We start from the raw sequence: 18,405 nt of genomic DNA, 5'->3' as shown, positions 1-18,405 counted from the left end.
GCTTCATAGTGCTACATTGTCTAGATGTATTCTTTAGAAAAAAATTTAAGTGTATCTAAAATGCTTCTCTAGTTTAAAACATTTTTAAAAACTTACTTTTTCTTATCAAAGAAAAATAACGATGAATAAAGTTTCAGTGTTAAGTTAAAAAAAAATCAAGGAAAGCAAAAAAAAAAAAAATCAAGGAAGACGCACTAAAAAGAAGACTCAAGTCTAGAAGGAACTGCCAGGGCAAACGTTACATCGGCGTCGGTCCGCCACCGAGTCCCAGCCGGCCAGTCTGCGTGGGCACTCGGGAGGGGCCATGGCCCCAGGACCCCACACACAGCGCTTTTCAGGGGAGACCCAGGTATGGGGTGAGCCGCTCGACAGCCGCGCTGCTCCACGACGGGGTGGCTCAGGCAGCGCCGCGAGGGCAGCCGACTGACCCCTCGGGTGGGGGCACCGGCAACGACAAGGTTCTACTTGTCCACAGCCCCCGCAGGAGCGAGCTGCTGGCCACGGCCCGGGCAGACCGAGCATGCGTGGGCCTCGCTCGGCGCCCAACGGGCGTGCTGTCGCGGGCAGAGTGGGGCGGAGCGCGCAAGGAATCCCCAGTGCCCGCTCTAACTGGCGCTGTGCGGGCACGTGCGGACAGGGAGAGACGCGCGTGCACTGCCCCCACGGAGCCGTCGAAAGCACCTGGCGGGGCGGCCGCCCTCCCGTCACGGACGTACTTCCCTTCGCGGGCAGGAAGGGGGGGGGGGACGCAGCGCGTGCGTCCCGGTGGCCGCGCATGCTCCGTACGTCCGGCGGCCCCGAGAGCGCGCGGCTCGCCCGGTCCACCGCCCGGCCGCCCGCTAGTGCGCCTGCGCGTCCTACGGGTCTCGCCACTGCCGCCTCCCCTCCCCCTCTCCCCCCGCGGGGGCTCCGTGCCCGGCGGGACCATGTTCACCAGCACCGGCTCCAGTGGGCTTTGTGAGTACTGGCCGCCGGCGTCCTGACTGCCCACCCCGCCCCCATACGACCCGTGGGCACCTTCTCGGGCGGGTGGGAGCGGCGGGGACCCTCGGGCTCGCTGGCGCTTTGAGGACGGACTCTCCCGCCCCTCGGCAGTTCCTGCCCCTGAGGGGCCGCGGGCTCGGCCCCCACCTCCGCCGCGGTAGCCGGAAGTAGGAATGAGCGCCGCCGCCAGCCGCTGCGCTCACCTGAGAGCCGAGTGCTGGACAGTTGGGGTCGGTCGGGGTGCCCCGGCTCCTGGCCCTGGGGGAGGTGTGTGCCAGGCGCAGGCTGAAGGTGCCAGGCTGAAAGCAGGACTGCCCGGGCAGGCGGTGCTGCCCCTTCGCAGTCACCCGGGTCCATTCATTTAGGCTGCAGCCCACCTCGTCCGGGGAAGTGCATTTCAGCCTCCGACTCCTCCGTACTTAGCTCGGTGCATTGCCCGGTCTCCCTTACGAGTTCTTAGGCAAACTCAAGTGATCAAAGTATTGTAAAGTGGGAAAAAAGTTAGGAAGGAATTTGGCCATCAAGTACACTTTGCTGCTGCCGCCGTGTCGCTATGCTGTTACTCGCGTGTCAGTAGTGGTCAAGCTCAAGTTTGCATTAGAGTTTTTTAAACCGCGGTTTACGCTGCTCGCGGAAATTCCTTGTATGTCATTGATGTTTCCAAGGGCGGACTGTGTCTGTATGGTAACTCAAGAGGACTGAGATTCGGCACTGATCCGTCGACAAGGAACGGTTTGAACAAGCATAATTTTGTGATTGTTTTTGAGTGTTTCCTGTCTGTACACGTGAAGTCAGTGCTGACAGAGTATGGAAGCATTTGACATCTACCTGTCAGAATGAACGATGGCTTGTGATTGTCACATCTTTTTTTGTGATTGCTAGAGGAGTCTTGGTGGCTTAGTGGCTGCCAACCTCAAGGTCAGTAGTTCAAAACCAGCCGCTAGGGGGGTGGGGGACAGGGGAGACTTTCTAGTCCCTAGGTAGTTACAGCCTGGGAAACCCGCAGGGCCTGTTCCTCCCTGTCCTATAGGGCTGCTATGATCGGAAAGGGCTGCCTGGCAGTGAGTCTGACTTTGTTAGTCTTACACATGGAAGCCATAAGGCATGATTTTATATCATTCTTAGTTTCTCAGCTTTCAAAGTGGGTTGAATGTTTACGATTTCTTTAATTTCGTACTTACAAACAGTGGTCTCAGAGTATATAACAACTACTAACGACTTAATCCTCCCCAAATCAGCCCTTGAATGAAGAGCATTATTACTGTTTATGAAACAAATAGAGGGTGATATAATTTTTCTACCACCACACAGTAAGCTATGCACGGGCGGGTTTGTGTGGAAATTGTTTGCATAATTCCTCACTCTTACTAGTTCTTTCAGCATTTTGAGCCATCCTGCCTGCCATCAGCATTAGTTAACCAGTGCTATTGCAACAATGATCATAAGTGGGTGACTTTAATAAGCAAATTGATTTTCCCTCACTTTAATTCAGGCCACTGCCTCAGGGGACAGCTGTCTGCTAAGGGGAACCTCCGGATCCCCACATGGCACCTTTCCTGTTTGGGCTTGCTGTGTGCTTCTCTCTCTGTCCAATCTGCTCCTCGTGTATCTCAAACGTCACCTGTGATAAAACGCACCCTGCCCGGCTGTGACCCCGCCAGTGTAACAGAGCTCATATTTGCAAGTGAGATGACACTCGCAGGTATACTCTAGTCCAGTCAACTCAAAATGGCTCTGCATCTTGCAGAAGAGCCGCCTGATTTCTTGCTTGTAATTAAGGAACATGTGTGTGCGTGTGTATATATAATTGTATTTTTGCACTTTTGTTGAGAGTATACACAGAATATATGAAGGGTAACACACAACCCCCACCCCCCAAAATGGAAAAACGGTCTCGAGCGGAGCTTTTGTAATACACATTTTTCCTGCTAGGCGAACATCAAACAACTTGCTCTGAGTTGGTGCACCCAGTGGCGTTGCCTGGGAAGGTTCTCTCTGGTCACAGTGAATTGTTTCATGACAGTAGTTTTGCTCAAACTTCATTTTTTGTGATGGCCAATTCAAGAGAACAGCATGGGACTGTGAAATTTTGCTTCCTGCTCCGGAGAAAAATGCCACAGACACTGTTGTGATGTTGAACACAGCTTACAAGGACAGCATTATGGGAAAAACTCAAGTTTATGAGTGTTTTTCTTATTTCTAAAAAGGTGAAATGTTGATAGGTGAAATGTTGATTGATGAGAAACCTCGTTCTGGACGTCCATCAACTTCCTGAATGGATGAAAATGTCCACTCATAGTTCATTTGGAGTTCCTTCTAGCAGGTCAGACTGCTAATCAAGCTTTCTATTTAGAGGTTCTAAAAACATTGCATAACAGTGTGTGACAAAAAGCCTGTTTGTGGCAGACAGTGACTGGTTTTGCCAGCATGACAATGCACCTTCTCATGTAGTCATCTCAGCGTGCCAGTTTTGGGGCAAAAAACAACATGCCTCTCTTGCCTCATGCGTCTTACTCACCTGACCTTGCTCTGTGCAACTTCTTTTTGTTTCTGTGAATGAAGAGGGGCATGAAAGGACAGCGATTTGATGACATAGAAGAGGTGAAGAAAAAATATGAGGGAGGTGCTGTCAGCCATTCAAATTGATGAGTTTCAAAAATGTTTCCAAAAATGGAATTACAGATTTGACAAATATATTAAGTGTAATGGAGAGTACTTTGAAGGTAATAAGGTTGTGTTGTATAAAAAATTTAAATACGTAGCTTTGGGTGGGTGGGTGATTCTGGTTTTGGGGGGTATCCCCTCGAATACCAGTCCATCTGTTTTTCCATAGCCAGTTCAGTGACATGGATCACACTCACTTTGTTTTGCAACCATTCTTCCCCTCCTTTTCTGAGTTATTCCTCCTCCGGTGACATAAACTCCCTGCCCTCTCCATTTCCTTCTGATAGTTCGGCTGTTGCATTATGAATTTGTTCTGTATGGATAGACCTTAAGCTGGCACTACCAGTTAAGGAGCCTTGGCGGTACTGTTGGGCAAGTATTGAACTGTTAAGCTTAAGGTCACTGATTCAAAATCACCTAGGAAGTAAAATGAAGCTCTCTGCTCCCATAGAGATTTACAGCCTTGGAAACTATATAGGCATTGACTCTATGGCAATGGAGTGGGCATCTGGGATTTAGTTTAAGAAAACTTCAGGGGAGATTTTTGATTTAAGTTTAAAAAAAAAATTAACTTAGGGGCTCATTCAGTCAGCCTGCATTACTCCAGAAAAGCTAGGTTCCATGAGAATTTGCAATTCTGATCTGTATTCCTCCCTCCTTTGATCAGTATTCTTTGATATAATCTTAGATCAAAATGTTCAGTAATGGTAGCCAGATACCCTCCACTTCTGATTTCAGGTACTCATGGAAGAATTAACCACATATTCTATTTCCCCTTTCTATTCCTTACCCCCCTACCTTCTCAGGTGGAGACCAATTATTGTACCTTGAATTGTGACTTGCAGGCTTTTAAGAACCCAGGCACTATGTAGCAAATGAAGAGAACAGAAGCAGTAGACATGTTATTAGGTCAGTTTACTGGGATGTTCCATAAAACCATGGCCCTAAACCTCCAAGCCAAGGCATCAAATCCCATGATGCTTAGGGTTGTGTATACCCAGCCTCAGCAGCATTTGCCATTGTTGTAAATAATGCCATCACACAACTTTGGTCTTGGCTGAATCTTTATGCAAGCAGATCACCAGGCCTTTCTCTTAGGAGCTCGTGGGTGGGTTTGAATCGCCAACCTTCTGTTTGTAGCTGAGTCCTTAACCATTGTGCATCAGGCCTCCTTAAGCCACCTGTAGTGAGGCTAGGATTCTAACACATATTTTGGGGAGAAACAATAGAATCCATAACACGGAGGCATCTTTTGGATGCTTTACCCGATTAGCTATTATGTTGCATTGGCAGAGTTTATACAAGTTTGCCATAGGTGGCTCGGAGGAGAGTTAATTATTACCTCTGACACAAGGTTGATGAACTTTGCATTCTAGGCAAAAACTCTTGCCAGAGAGAGCGGTTTAGACTTAGGCCTCCACTGCTGCCTCACCCTATTTCTGAAATAAATGTAGCTACAACCTTAGAGTTGACAGGCTGGCCATTCCTCACTGGACAAGCCTGTTGAGCACTACCGTGGGCTGGGACTGCCAGGAGTGCAGCGTCCTTGTTTATGGTGCTTCCCAGTTTCTCTGAGACTTTTCTGTTCCGCTGAGGTGTGAGCAGTTAGCTGTTTTAAAACTTTATTCTGGAAAGGCTGCCCACAGGAAGGGAGATGGCTTCCTTTGGGTGGAGGTTGTGTGACCTTTGTTAAGTCAAAATTCTGACTTCAAGGAAGAAGACTACACCTGTCTATCCCTGCCCCACTGGGTGATGAGTAACATTCTCTCTGTCCAGTGGCGAATCCAGGCCATTTATTACTGATGCATCAGTGTTACACGTTTCCCTCTCTCTCGTTCATTAAGTGTGCCCTAAGCACTCAGGTAAGCCACACACTGCTCATGCACAGAGGGTAAACAAACAGCATACCACTCAAAATATATTAACAAGTAATGTGATTGCCCCTAGTGATGAGTGTTGTGCAGAAACAGGAGGGTAATGGTGAAGGTTGGTGTTTTGGGGAGTTCACAGTTGGAATAGTGCTTGACCAGGGACCATAACTGGGAAGGTGGCATTTGAGCGGAGACCTAATGGTTTGAAGGGGCGGGCATACCAGGCTTGGTTGTAGAGTCTCCATTCTCCTAAGAGAAAGAGCAGTGAGCACAGACTGGGAACTACAGAGGCCTGGTGCAGCCAGCACAGTAGATCTGGGGAAGGGATGTGTGACCATTTCTTTAAAAATCTGTTGCTTGTCTGCCCACTCATAAAAGGATGACTGGATAAAAGTCCAAAGACTAGTGTTTATAACTTATTTTATATTCTTTGCTATTGAAAAAATACTATCATTCAACTATATGTTAAGAAACATGGAAAATAGCAACGATGAAAAATACAACTTTCCTCTAGTTCCTAAATGTTTCCTCCCCCCCCCCCCCATCATCCCAATTCTACCTTGCATGTCTGGCTAGACCAGAGGATGTACACTGGTACTGGAAACACAGGGAATCCAGGGCAGATGATCCCTTCAGGACCAGGGGTGTGAGTGGTGATACTGGGAGGGTAGAGGGAGAGTTGGTTGCAAAGGGGGAATTGATTACAAGGATCTACACATGACCTCCTCCATGGGTGATGGACAACAGAAAAGTGGGTGAAGGGAGACGTCAGACAGTGTAAGATATGACAAAATAATAATTTATAAATTATCAAGGGTTCATGAGGGAGGAGGGTAAATGGGGAGGGAGGGGAAAAATGAGGAGCTGATGCCAGGGGCTTAGGTGGAGAGCAAATGTTTTGAGAATGATGAGGGCAATGAATGTACAAATGTGCTTTACACAATTGATGTTTATATGGACTATGATAAGAGTTGTATGAGCCCCTAATAAAACGATTAAAAAAATAAAATGATAAATCTGGAAAAAAATGGAAAGTAAATGTTTAGAAAATAATGATGGCAACATATGTACAAATGATGTATGGATTGATACAATTGATGTAGGGATTGCTATAAGAACTGTAAGAGCCCCCAATAATATGATCTTTAAATAAATAATTGTGAGTTATGGGGAAAACAAAGAAACATGACATTTAGAACATAGTTCTTACTTGTAAGTGTTCCCATTGCATGTTGATATCACAATATATTCACAGTGTAACAGTTGACTTAACTGACAATTATCACATGTCTAATGTGTGCCAGGCATAATTCTTATACTCCAGGGTCTCAGGGCTTGGTGGGAGAATAGTAACAAGAAAACAGCCTCAGAATTTGTTGAAGGTGATGGGCTGGTGGGGAGGTAGACACAACTAGTAAAGGCTTCTGTCAGTAGGTGAGATCTGTGCAGATTTTCCTGGAGTAAGAGGCGTTGATAGCCTCGTGGGTAACTCCTTAGGCTTCTTAAAACAAGGTCAACAATTTGAAACCACCAGGTTGAGGCTTTCTGCTCTCCTGTACAGAGTTAGCTGCCTTGGAAACGCACAGGGGTGGCTCTACTCTGTCCTGGAAGGCTTAATGAGTTGGAATCGATTTGGTGGCAGTGGGTTTTTCTGGGAAGGAACCCCCATGGCACTGTGGGTTCGGCATAAGACTGCTTAACCACAAGGTCAGAAGTTCAAACCCACCAGCCATCTGCAGGAGAAAGATGAGACTGCTCCTGTAAAGATTTACAACTTCAAAAAACATACATGCTGTTGCTATGTGAGTTGAAATTGCCTTGAAAGCAGTGGGTTTTGGGTTTCTGAGGAATGAGTAAGAGTTGGTTAGGCATAGAAATGAGGAGAGAGCTCTGAGGGACAGAGTCTGGGAAGGACTTGGCAGAGGGAAGAGGATAATTAGTGGATTGTTTGATGATGACTAGTGTCAGCAATTCCTAATGACTGTGCCGTGACGTCATTCTGAAAACAGTGTTAAGTGAGGAGAGAACTGGACACGTAACCTGTAGGCTCAACATTTAAAGAGGAAGGAGGAGGGGAGGCTGGGCTGAGAAGACTGAGGAGTGGCCAAGGAGGTAGAGGGACACTGAGGAGGGAAGAATTTCCGGGAAGGAATAGTTCAAATCAACAGTCCTAATTTTGCAGATCTGAAAAAGAAAACAAAAGATTGACAAGTGCCCTTCTGAGGAAGAGGTCATCTAGAACTTTGCTAGAATAGCTCCCATAATCGGGAAGGGAAATCAGATTATAGTTGGCCAGGGCATAAACAGGTTGAAAAGAAGAGACAAAAGCTTAGAACGTGTCTTCAAGATCCTTGCATATAAAAGGAAGGGGAAGTGAGTTGTCCTTAGAGGTAATTAAAAGTTTCAAGGGAAAGCTTCTTGAAGTTGAGAATAACTTGTTTCAATGTAATGGGAAAGATCCAGTGGAGAGGGAGGGCTAGGTTGAAAGGGTGATAGCGATGGTCTAGAGCCTGAGCTAGAGCCCCAATACAAACCCCACTGCTGTCAAGTGGCTCCAGCTGAGAGTGACACTGTTGGACAGAGTAGAACTGCCCCAGAGGGTTTCCACAGCTGTTCTTACAGAAGCACACTGCCACAGCTTCTGCAGAGCAGCGGGGCGGTGCAAACTGCTGGTGATTTGGTTAGCAACTGAGCTCCTTAACCACAGAGACGCCACAATGGGCCCACAGTCTAGAGCACTAGGCAGCAGTGTCTCATAGCCGTGGGAGGTTGCTGTTCAGAGGTAGCCCAGTGGTTTCTGAATGTTCTCTCTGTCCCCCCAGGCAACTGTCTGAGTTTATAGGGTCCTGCGTAGGGCCTTCCCTCCCTCTGTCAGAAGCCCCCCGCCCCAATCAGATTCAGAAAGGCTAATGGGGGTATCAGAATTCTGTAATTTTAAAGGCTCCCCAGGAAATTCTAATGGATGTAGATCAGAGCAAGAGGGTGGTCATCAGGAGAGGCAGAGGGCAGTGGGTGATGGCTGTGTCATGGGTTGAGTGGTAAGATGCGGGATATCTCAGGTAAAGTAGTAGCAATGGGAATGGCTAGAGAGAGGAGAGGATTCTAATGATGTTTAAGCAGGTGGTAATGGTAGTTGTTGGTGCCATTGAGTCACTGTGGTTGCAAAGGGGGTGCTAGCCCCCACCACTAATCACGGGTTCAATAGGCACAATTGTATGGTTATTATATATAAATATTATAGTAAAGTTATAGCATGGGAGATAGAAGAGAGATTGAAATAATGGAGTCAGACACATTTCATGGTAGCATGCTTACCTCCTGGATGGTCATGATCTTACCAGCCAGGGCTGTGCACAGTGTGGGCCGAGGTGAGGTGGAGCAGGAACCTGGCAGGATGCTCGAGGACCCTGTTTATTGCTAACCAAGGGTTATATCTACTTCGGGAGTGTGATTGCAGGTCACCACACGTCACAGGAAGGGGCATACACATTATAGGAAGGGGATGTACAATGGGCATAGGCATAACAGGAAAGGGATGAGCTAGCACACATGATAGGAAGGGGAGGAACTAGAGGTATACATGTGACAAGATGAGCGGACCCTAGATTCATGATGGCGGCCTAACCTTTGTCACCCTTGGGTGGGCTTGACCTCTCTGGGGTCTCCTACAAGGAAACAGAATCCAGAGCCTTGCGGCCCCTTCTGCTTCTTAAGCTGCTCCTTCGAGGCCCTGCAGATCTCCTCTGGCCTCAGGACTCCATGTGTGGGGGTGAAGGGCCCTGCGGTGCCTGCGTAAACCTGAAACTTCTTTTACCTTTCATCAAACTCACTTGGATCATGACCAGGCTTCAGAGTAAAGTCTCTCTCATGGGGAGTCAAGGACTGAGGTATATTTCTCCCACAAGAGAGATCTAACAGTTGTCTACCTACTGATCCCTTATCAGAAGGGAGTGGGTCTTACTTGTGGATAAACAGTGGTGACAGGAACCAGACTTGCCTTCTCTACATATTATGACACCAACCTTTCCTCCCATGACACTTTACTTCTCTGGTGGATTTGATAATTTGTTATAGTAGCCACAAAGATAATACTAACAATAAAGGGGACTTATTAGGGAAGTTAATAGGTTACCACAAGTCAGGATCAGCAAACAGTAAGGACACAGTCCCTGGTCCACAGCAACCCCTCTCCTTAGACAGCAGCTATCCAGTCATCAGTCACTCAGCCATGTGGTCCTGTGGCTTTGGCTTCACCTGTTATTACGTCTCACAGTTTCATAGTCTTGGGCCAGATGAAGACAAGGTAGTCCATAGTCTCAATGCTGCCCCCGAGTCTCCGTGCCACAGTCTGGTGCTTATGGCCTTGGTGACCTCCACCACTTCAGATAGAGATTTCAGACATGTTCTTCTAAATCAGTGGTTATCAGCCTTCCTAATGCCACAACCCTTTAGTACAGTTCCTCATGTTGTGGTGACCCCAACCATAATATTTTCATTGCTACTTCATAACTAATTTTGCTACTGTTATGAATCATAATGTCAATATCTGATAGGTAGGATGTATTTTCATTGTTACAATTTGAACATACTTAAAGCATAGTGATTAATCACAAAACAATACGTAATTATATGTTGTGAAATATTTCTAATTACATGAAATTTCATCTTGAAGCATGGGGTAGCATGGCTAACAGTCTGCATGCAGGGTACTGGTATGTGGGCATATCTGCATGTGGGCGGACCCTTCTGGAGATGGATAGAGGAGTGGTGTCTTGGTTCCTAAGACCTTCAGAATTGTGTTTTCCAATGGTTTTAGGAGATCCCTGTGAAAGGGTCATTTGACCCCCAAAGGGGTCTCGACCCACAGGTTGAGAACTGCTGTAATCTAAATGGTCCTGCGATTCTTCTCTGTGTCCCAGATGACTCTTATATACTGAGAAATGGCTTCAGTGGTGGTGTGGTTTGTCTTTTAGCTGACTATTCCGCCAAGGAAAATGAAGGATGGTGTCTTAAGCCCCACCTTCTACTCACGTAGTCTTGACCATGCCCCCAAGGAAACAGGATGTGGTTTGGTTCACATGTTCTACTAATGTCAGGACTTAACCCCACCTTAATCCTGTAACAGAAAACTCCCTCCAAAGTGAGATCATAACATAAGCATAGAATCCAGAATTATCATACATCACATAAGGAATTAAGGCTAGAAGGGCCATATTAATGGACTATATCTTGGGAGTAGCGGAGCTGCGAGAGTCCTGATGAGATTATAAATGAGAAAACTAACTGAGGTCCACACTGGGTGAGCCTGGAAGAAAGCGCTGCCAGAAATGGACGGACAAAGTGGGAGATAAGATGGATCAAGGGTTTGAAGACGGCATCCCATTTCAACCATTTGAAATCAAGAGGCCAGCATTTGCCAAGGACACAGTTCAGAAGAGTTAGGAATGAAAGCGGCAGGAAAAGGGATAAATGCTGGTACATTGAGGGGACGGCAATGCATAAGATGAAACAAAATGCAGATGAGTCATTGAGTTCCAAACTGATCATCTACTTAGTAAACCTGTACTCAGTTCACAATAAAGATTTTAAAAATAAATGACAGGAGAAAATTTTGAACTTAAGGTTTCAGCAAGACAAAGCTTTCTCTGAAATTTGAGAACATCCTTGCTTGTTGATGTCAGCGTCTGGTAGCCTTAGGTGTTCCGTAGTTTAAGGCAGAACAATTCCAGTTCTGTCACATTTTCCCATGGATGTTAGTTATCCCTGTGTGTCTGTGTCTCTTCTCTTTTTAATAGGATGCTAGTCGTTAGGGTAAAACCCACTCTACCCCAGCATGACCCATGTTAAACAACTATTTCCAAGTAAAGGCCCATTCATAGGTATGGGCCACAGAAGTCAACAGTGTATTTTGGGGTGGACTTTTCCCCATAATACCTGATCTACTTCATTCCCAACTCTTTTATATCCTCAGTGTCCACTGTATTTGGCTTCGATAGGTTATTAGTTATTTTAGGGAGAGCAGTTTCAGTGGATCATGGAGGACCAAACCATCTCTTGTTGAGGTATGAAGTCAATCATAGGATAGAGAGTAGGTTGTAAGGGATCAGTAGGTGGACAACTGTTAGATCTCTCTTGTGGGAGAAATATACCTCAGTCCTTGACTCCCCATGAGAGAGACTTTACTCTGAAGCCTGGTCATGATCCAAGTGAGTTTGATGAAAGGTAAAAGAAGTTTCAGGTTTACGCAGGCACCGCAGGGCCCTTCACCCCCACACATGGAGTCCTGAGGCCAGAGGAGATCTGCATGGCCTCGAAGGAGCAGCTTAAGAAGCAGAAGGGGCCGCAAGGCTCTGGATTCTGGCTCTTCAGGTCCACTGCTGGGAGGCATGACCGACGATCCTGGTCAGCCCCATTGACTGAATTGAATTCACCTGGCCCAGATGGGCCAATCCAGGTGTAACACCCACCTAGGTGTACCACCCCTTCCTGGCCGGAAGCTCAAACTTCTGTGCATGCGCAGTGGACGCTGCAGTCCCTGTGCTAGCTACCCAACACAATCAGCCAGCTGTATCTAAGGGAGACCCAGCTGGATTCACCCCTTTGAAGACTCAGATTCTCTTCATTACCCAGGGTGACATGTTAACTGAAATCCACACACCATGGAGGTGGAAAACAATTTTATTGTCTTAATTATTGTTTTCAATTTTATCTCTTTATGTTCTAATATCTATTGCAATGGCTATACACAACTCACAAACAAAACTCATGATTGAAGAGTTTATTAAGGAAGTTAACAAGTCATAATGCTAGTGAGAAACACTTAGGGTTGAGTTTATTCAGGTCTGCTAATGTTAATTCAGGTGTCCTCTGAAATGCTCAAAGGGCTTATCACTTATACTTCTCTGGAAACCTCAACCCAGAGGCATCAAGCGCCATGAGTCTGCAAGCCCAACTTCCTGAGTTGAGAGCCCAGAGGCACGCAGTTCCACAAGCCAGCCTCCTGCACAAAAGTACTCTGCTTTACTTGGTGGCATTGAGTAAGCAAGTAGAGATGGGAAAAGCCTGGCGTCAAGCTCCATGGAGATTGCCACCGAGTCAGGAAGCAGTAGCCAAAGAGATAGGTCCTTCCTCCAGAGTCAGGATTGATAGCCTTCCCCTAGAGCTGGTGCTCAGAACCGAGACTCCTAACCTCCTAAACTGTAAGGAAATAAGTTTATTAACATTATTTGTGGGTTGGATTTCTGTTACAGCAGCAGCACTAGATAACAAGGAGAAAATATGTGTGTTTGATAAGCTTTATTCAGGCTCTTGGCTGTGAGTTTGATGCTAACGAATTAACAACTTATATTAATAAAATGACTTTGAATAGAAATACACTTAAGACAGACTTAAGTCTTGATTGGTTAATTTGGTTGTTAAAAATGTTTGACCACAAAACATTTGAAACCTCATCCTGTATCTCCCTGAAAAGCAATAGTTCAATATTCAGTAATTCAGTGTGTGTGGTAACTCTTTAGAAGATAAAGGTGAATAATGAGTATGATCTATATGAGGGGGTACCCAAAATAAACTGGAATTTCCCCCCCAAAAAACCATGTATTTAAATTTATCTACAAATCACCCTTATCACCTTCAAAGTACTCTCCATTACACTTAATACATTTGTCAAATCTTTGATTCCATTCTTTTTTTACATGTTATTAGGGACTCATACAACTCTTATCACAATCCATACATATACATACATCAATTGTATAAAGCACATCCATACATTCCCTGCCCCAATCATTCTCAAGGCGTTTGCTCTCCACTTAAGCCCCTTGCATCAGGTTCTCTTTTTTTTTTCCCCCCTCCCTCCCCTTTCCCCCCTCCGTCATGTGCCCTTGGTAATTTATACATCGTTATTTTGTCATATCTTGCCCTATCCGGAGTCTCCCTTCCCCCCTTCTCTGCTGTCCCTCTCCCAGGGAAGAGGTCACGTGTGGAGCCTTGTAATCAGTTCTCCCTTTCCAACCCACTCACCCTCCACTCTCCCAGCATCGTCCCTCACACCCTTGGTCCTGAAGGTATCATCCACCCTGGATTCCCTGTACCTCCAGCCCTCATATGTACCAGTGTACAGCCTCTGTCCTATCCAGCCCTGCAAGGTAGAATTCGGATCATGGTAGTTGGGGGGATGAAGCATCCAGGATCTGGGGGAAAGCTGTGTTCTTCATCGGTACTACCTCGCACCCTAATTAACCCATCTCTTCTCCTAAACCCCTCTGTGAGGGGATCTCCATTGGCCGACACTTGGGCCTTGGGTCTCCACTCTGCACTTCCCCCTTCATTTAATATGGTATATATATATACACACATATATATACATATACACACATATACACATACATACACACACTTATATCTTTTTTTTTTTTGCATGATGCCTTATACCTGGTCCCTTGGCACCTCGTGATCGCACTGGCCGGTGTGCTTCTTCCATGTGGGCTTTTTTGCTTCTGAGCTAGATGGCCGCTTGTTCACCTTCAAGCCTTTAAGACCCCAGACACTATCTCTTTTGATAGCTGGGCACCATCAGCTTTCTTCACCACATTTGCTTATGCACCCATTTGTCTTCAGCGATCCTATCATGGAGGTGTGCAGTCAATGATATGATTTTTTGTTCTTTGATGCCTGGTAACTGATCCCTTTGGGACCACTCGATCACACAGGCTGGTGTGTTCTTCCATGTGGACTTTGTTGCTTCTGAGCTAGATGGCCGCTTGTTTATCTTCAAGCCTTTAAGACCCCAGTCACTATCTCTTTTGATAGCTGGGCACCATCAGCTTTCTTCACCACATTTACTTGTTCACCCACTTTGGCTCCAGCCGTTGTGTCGGGAGAGTGAGCATCATAGAGTTCCAATTTAATAAAAGAAGGTATTCATGCATTGAGGGAGTGTTTGAATAGAGGCCCAAGGTCCTTCCGCCACCTTAATACTTGACCTATAAATATAGACACATAGATCTATTTCCCCATCCTCCTATATATATTTGCATGTACATGTCTTTGTCTAGACCTCCATGTTTGATTCCATTCTTGAAAACATATTTTGAACTCATCTGTTTGCATGGCTGACAGCACCTCCCTTGTTTCTTCACCTCTTCTAGGTCATCAAATCGCTGTCCTTTCATGCCCCTCTTCATTCACAGAAACAAAAAGAAGTTACACAGTGCGAGGTCAGGTTGTCAGGTGCATGGGGAAAGAGAGGCATGCTGTTTTTTTGCCCCAAACTGGCACATTGAGATGGCTACGTGAGCAGGCGGATTGTCGTGCTGGCAAAACCAGTCTCCCTCTGACACAGATCAGGCCTTTTTTGTCGAGAAAGCTTGGTTAACAGTCTGACCTGTTAGGAAAAACTCCAAATGCAGTGGGAGTTGATACTTTCATCCATTTGGGAAGTTGACAGACATCCAGAATGAGGTTGTCACCAATTGACATTTCACCTTTATTGAAATGTGAAAACCACTTGTACCCTTGAATTTTCCCAAGAACCCTGTCCTTTTAAGCTATGTTCAACATCACAATTTCTACAGCATTTTTTTCTGAGCCAGAAACAAAGTTTCGCAGCTGCACGCTGTTCTGTTAAATCGGCCAGCACAAAAAACAAGGTTTGAGCAAAACTGCCTTTGCAAAAAGATTCACAGTGACCAGAGAGTACCTTCCCAGGCAATGCCACTGGGTGCACTAACTCAGAGTGAGTTACTCATTGCTCCCCTAGTGAGGGGAAAAATGCGTACTATGAAAGCTCTGCCCAGCAGAGCTTTTTTCTGGTTTTTCATTGTATACGCACATTTATATAATTTTTAAAAAAGTAATACATACATATAGTGAAAATATATAAGGACAAAGTATCATTTTACCCTCTTCTCCCAAATTAGACATCCTAGGAGTAATTATTTTCAAGTTCCCTTTTCATTCTTTTTCTTCTTTCACAGTTTTATTGGCATACAATCCACATATCATGCAATCCAATCGTTTAATCATATCAAGAATAATTGAACAATCATTACTCCAATCAATGTTAGACCTTCTTTTTTTCATGGTTAAGTCTTTTAAAGTGAGTTGTGTACTCACCATCAGTTCTCCCCCTCTCCCTGAATACTTTGTTTGCTCCTCCAACCCCCTCATCCTTACTGTCTCCCACTTCCCACCCCCTCCTATAAGCCCTTGCATCACTTATTATCTCTATGCATCTACTCCTACGCTTTACAAACTGGAGAACCCAAGAGAAACATTAAGAAGCAAACAAGTGGGAAGAATAAAGTAATACCAATGCAAAGATAAAAATACAAATAATGTATAAGAAAAAAAAGACCTTTAAGCCTTTAAGACCCTAGCCGCTATACCTTTTGAAGGTAAACAAGCGGCCATCTAGCTCAGAAGCAGCAAAGCCCATGAGGTGTTGAAGGGATTAGATATAAGGCATCATAAGAGCAAAAAAAAAAATCTTACCATAGTGAATGAAGAGGGAAGTGCAGAGTGGAGACCCAAAACCCATTTGTTGGCCACTGGAGATCCCCTTGCAGAGGGGGCTAGGGGAGGAGATGAGTCTGTCAGGGTGCGATGTACCACCGATGAAGAATACAGCTTTCCTCCAGTTCCTAAATGTTTCCTTCCCCCCCTCCCCACTATCATGATCTGAATTCTACCTTGCAAGTCTGGCTAGACCAGAGGATGTACACTGGTGCAGATAGACACTGGAGGCACAGGGAATCCAGGGAAGATGATACCTTTAGGACCAGGGGTGTGAGTGGCAATACTGGGAGGGTAGAGGGAGAGTGGGTTGGAAAGGGGGAACCGAATACAAGGATCTACATGTGACCTCACTGGTGGATGGACAACAGAAAAGGCGGTGAAGGGAGACGTCGGACAGGGCAAGATATAACAAAATAATAATTTATAAATTATCAAGGGCTCGTGAGGGAGTGGGGAGCAGGGAGGGAGGGGAAATAAAAAGAGGACCTGATACCAAGGGCTTAAGTGGAGAGCAAATGCTTTGAAAATGATGAGGGCAATGAATGTACAGATGTGCTTTATGCAATTGATGTATGTATGTATTGTGATAAGAGTTGTATGAGCCCCTAATAAAATGTTTAAAAAAGAAAGAAAGAAAGAAAGGACCACCATCAGTATTTAAAAAGCCAGGGAAGAAATCTTTGTTATGGAACAAGCAAGAAGTACTCACAACTAGAACAATTTCAGTTTGGGTCAAGAGGGTGGCCAACTGAGCAGCTATCAAGTTCGGTCCAGTATAATCACAATTACAGTGATCTAGCTCTACATGATCGTAAAGCTGTTCAAGACCCTTGCCTGTGACTAGAGGGATCTGCCAGCCACTTACTCTGACTAGATACTCTGCTGATCGGTTTTGGGCTCCACTGTCCTCCATAGCATTCTACAAATTGGGTGTTCATAGTTAGGCTCTTATACTTTTCTCTTTGTCATTTTTGAATTTTGTTATTGTCATTTTTGGATCACATATGCTGGTGTGCGTCTTCCATGTTGATTTGGTTGACTCCTTGCTTAGATGGCTGCTTGTTTGAACCAATTGTTTATTCCAATTGATAGCTGGGCACCATCTGTTTCTTTAACATATTTTGTTGTAGCACCCTTCTCTTCAGTGATCATTTTATGAAGGTTCGTATTGAGCAGGACTATGTTATCAGAACTAATTGTTCTTGGATTGGGGCTAGAGTTAAGTGAGGCTGTAGAATCCATCTGCTTGTCCCTGGGATATGCATGGTGGCCATATTGTATCCAAATCAAAACCCCATGAGACCAACTACCCCAACAACAGCAATAAACTAACTAGCAGACAACAAAAACCAAGCAAACTAAAGGCAGGGAAACAAAACCCCAAAGAAGCAGAGAAGTAAAACATTGCCAATCATCTCCCTGGGGTGTAAGGGGATTGACTGCGCTGGTAACATCATCAATTTTCCCAGTGACACAACAGTCTGGACACCGTTGATTCTTCTGGTAATTAATATTACAACATTAAATGATGTCGTTGTGCTTCCTTACTAATTCTTATATATTCCCCACAAGAGGAGCCGAAGAATTGTATTCCTCTCACCTCTCCTTTATCTCTCATTGTTGGCTTGGTCCACGCTGTAGTGGTTTCCTTGATCAATTTAAATCACGAACACGAGCCCCCCATATGTATTCATTTATCAATTTATTTTTACCATGAACAGTAGACTGCCATGAAAATGAGAAAATAAGATCAGAACTATGTCTACCTCTTCTGTACTTTAATTCCTCATTTCTGAATTGTAGATGTGTGTTTCCAGTCTGTTCTTTGTTACTCAAGCTTTGATTATATACAGAATGTGAAAACCAACAGCTATGTTGGCATTATTATTCCTACTCTGTGTTTATTGTAGACCCAAGGAATCTGGATGTGGTAGATTAAAGGAGCGTTTCTGTTTCCTCACTACTTTAGGGGCACACTCCGCTGGCACATCTATAACAACTTATCTCTTATGTTAAGTCTTTATCCTTTTCTTCTTGATGGCTGCGTTGTTGTCCTGGTACCCCCTGGAGTACGTTTTTCCTTGGGTATGAGGGGGTGAACTTTCTCAAGCCTTGTTTGGCCCTCTTGTCCAGTAGTGATGGGCTGAAGTCTTCTGTTGCAGATAATGGTTTCCTCTTTGCTTGCAGTTCTTTCTCCCGAGAGGCCCCTGCCATAGTGTACAAGCAGTTCTGGTTTCCTTCCGTAGAGGGTGCAGAGGTGGGGAGCTGTCAGCAGACGAGCCACCGTGAGCATTTTCCACGGTTGTCAAAGCTATAGGGGCTTAGCTCTTTTTACTGACTACTTCTGCGGGAGGGAAGCTGCCATTTT

General features: G+C 45.4%; 1 protein-coding gene across 1 annotated transcript in view; it reads left to right on the top strand.

Moving 5' to 3' along the window:
- The first annotated feature begins 800 nt into the window (after nt 1-800).
- The window catches only part of UBAC2 (UBA domain containing 2), a 208,263-nt gene continuing 190,658 nt past the window's right edge, over nt 801-18,405 (top strand). The window contains exon 1 of the mRNA XM_075563460.1: nt 801-957. Coding sequence (XP_075419575.1) covers nt 927-957 — 31 coding nt within the window. The 5' untranslated portion in view covers nt 801-926. The remainder of the gene's footprint in view (nt 958-18,405) is intronic.

This window comes from Tenrec ecaudatus, chromosome 11 (assembly GCF_050624435.1).
Source record: "Tenrec ecaudatus isolate mTenEca1 chromosome 11, mTenEca1.hap1, whole genome shotgun sequence".
NCBI classification, from domain to species: domain Eukaryota; kingdom Metazoa; phylum Chordata; class Mammalia; order Afrosoricida; family Tenrecidae; genus Tenrec; species Tenrec ecaudatus.
Note: the sequence above shows the minus strand (reverse complement) of the source record. Positions and strands in the feature narration are given on the sequence as shown.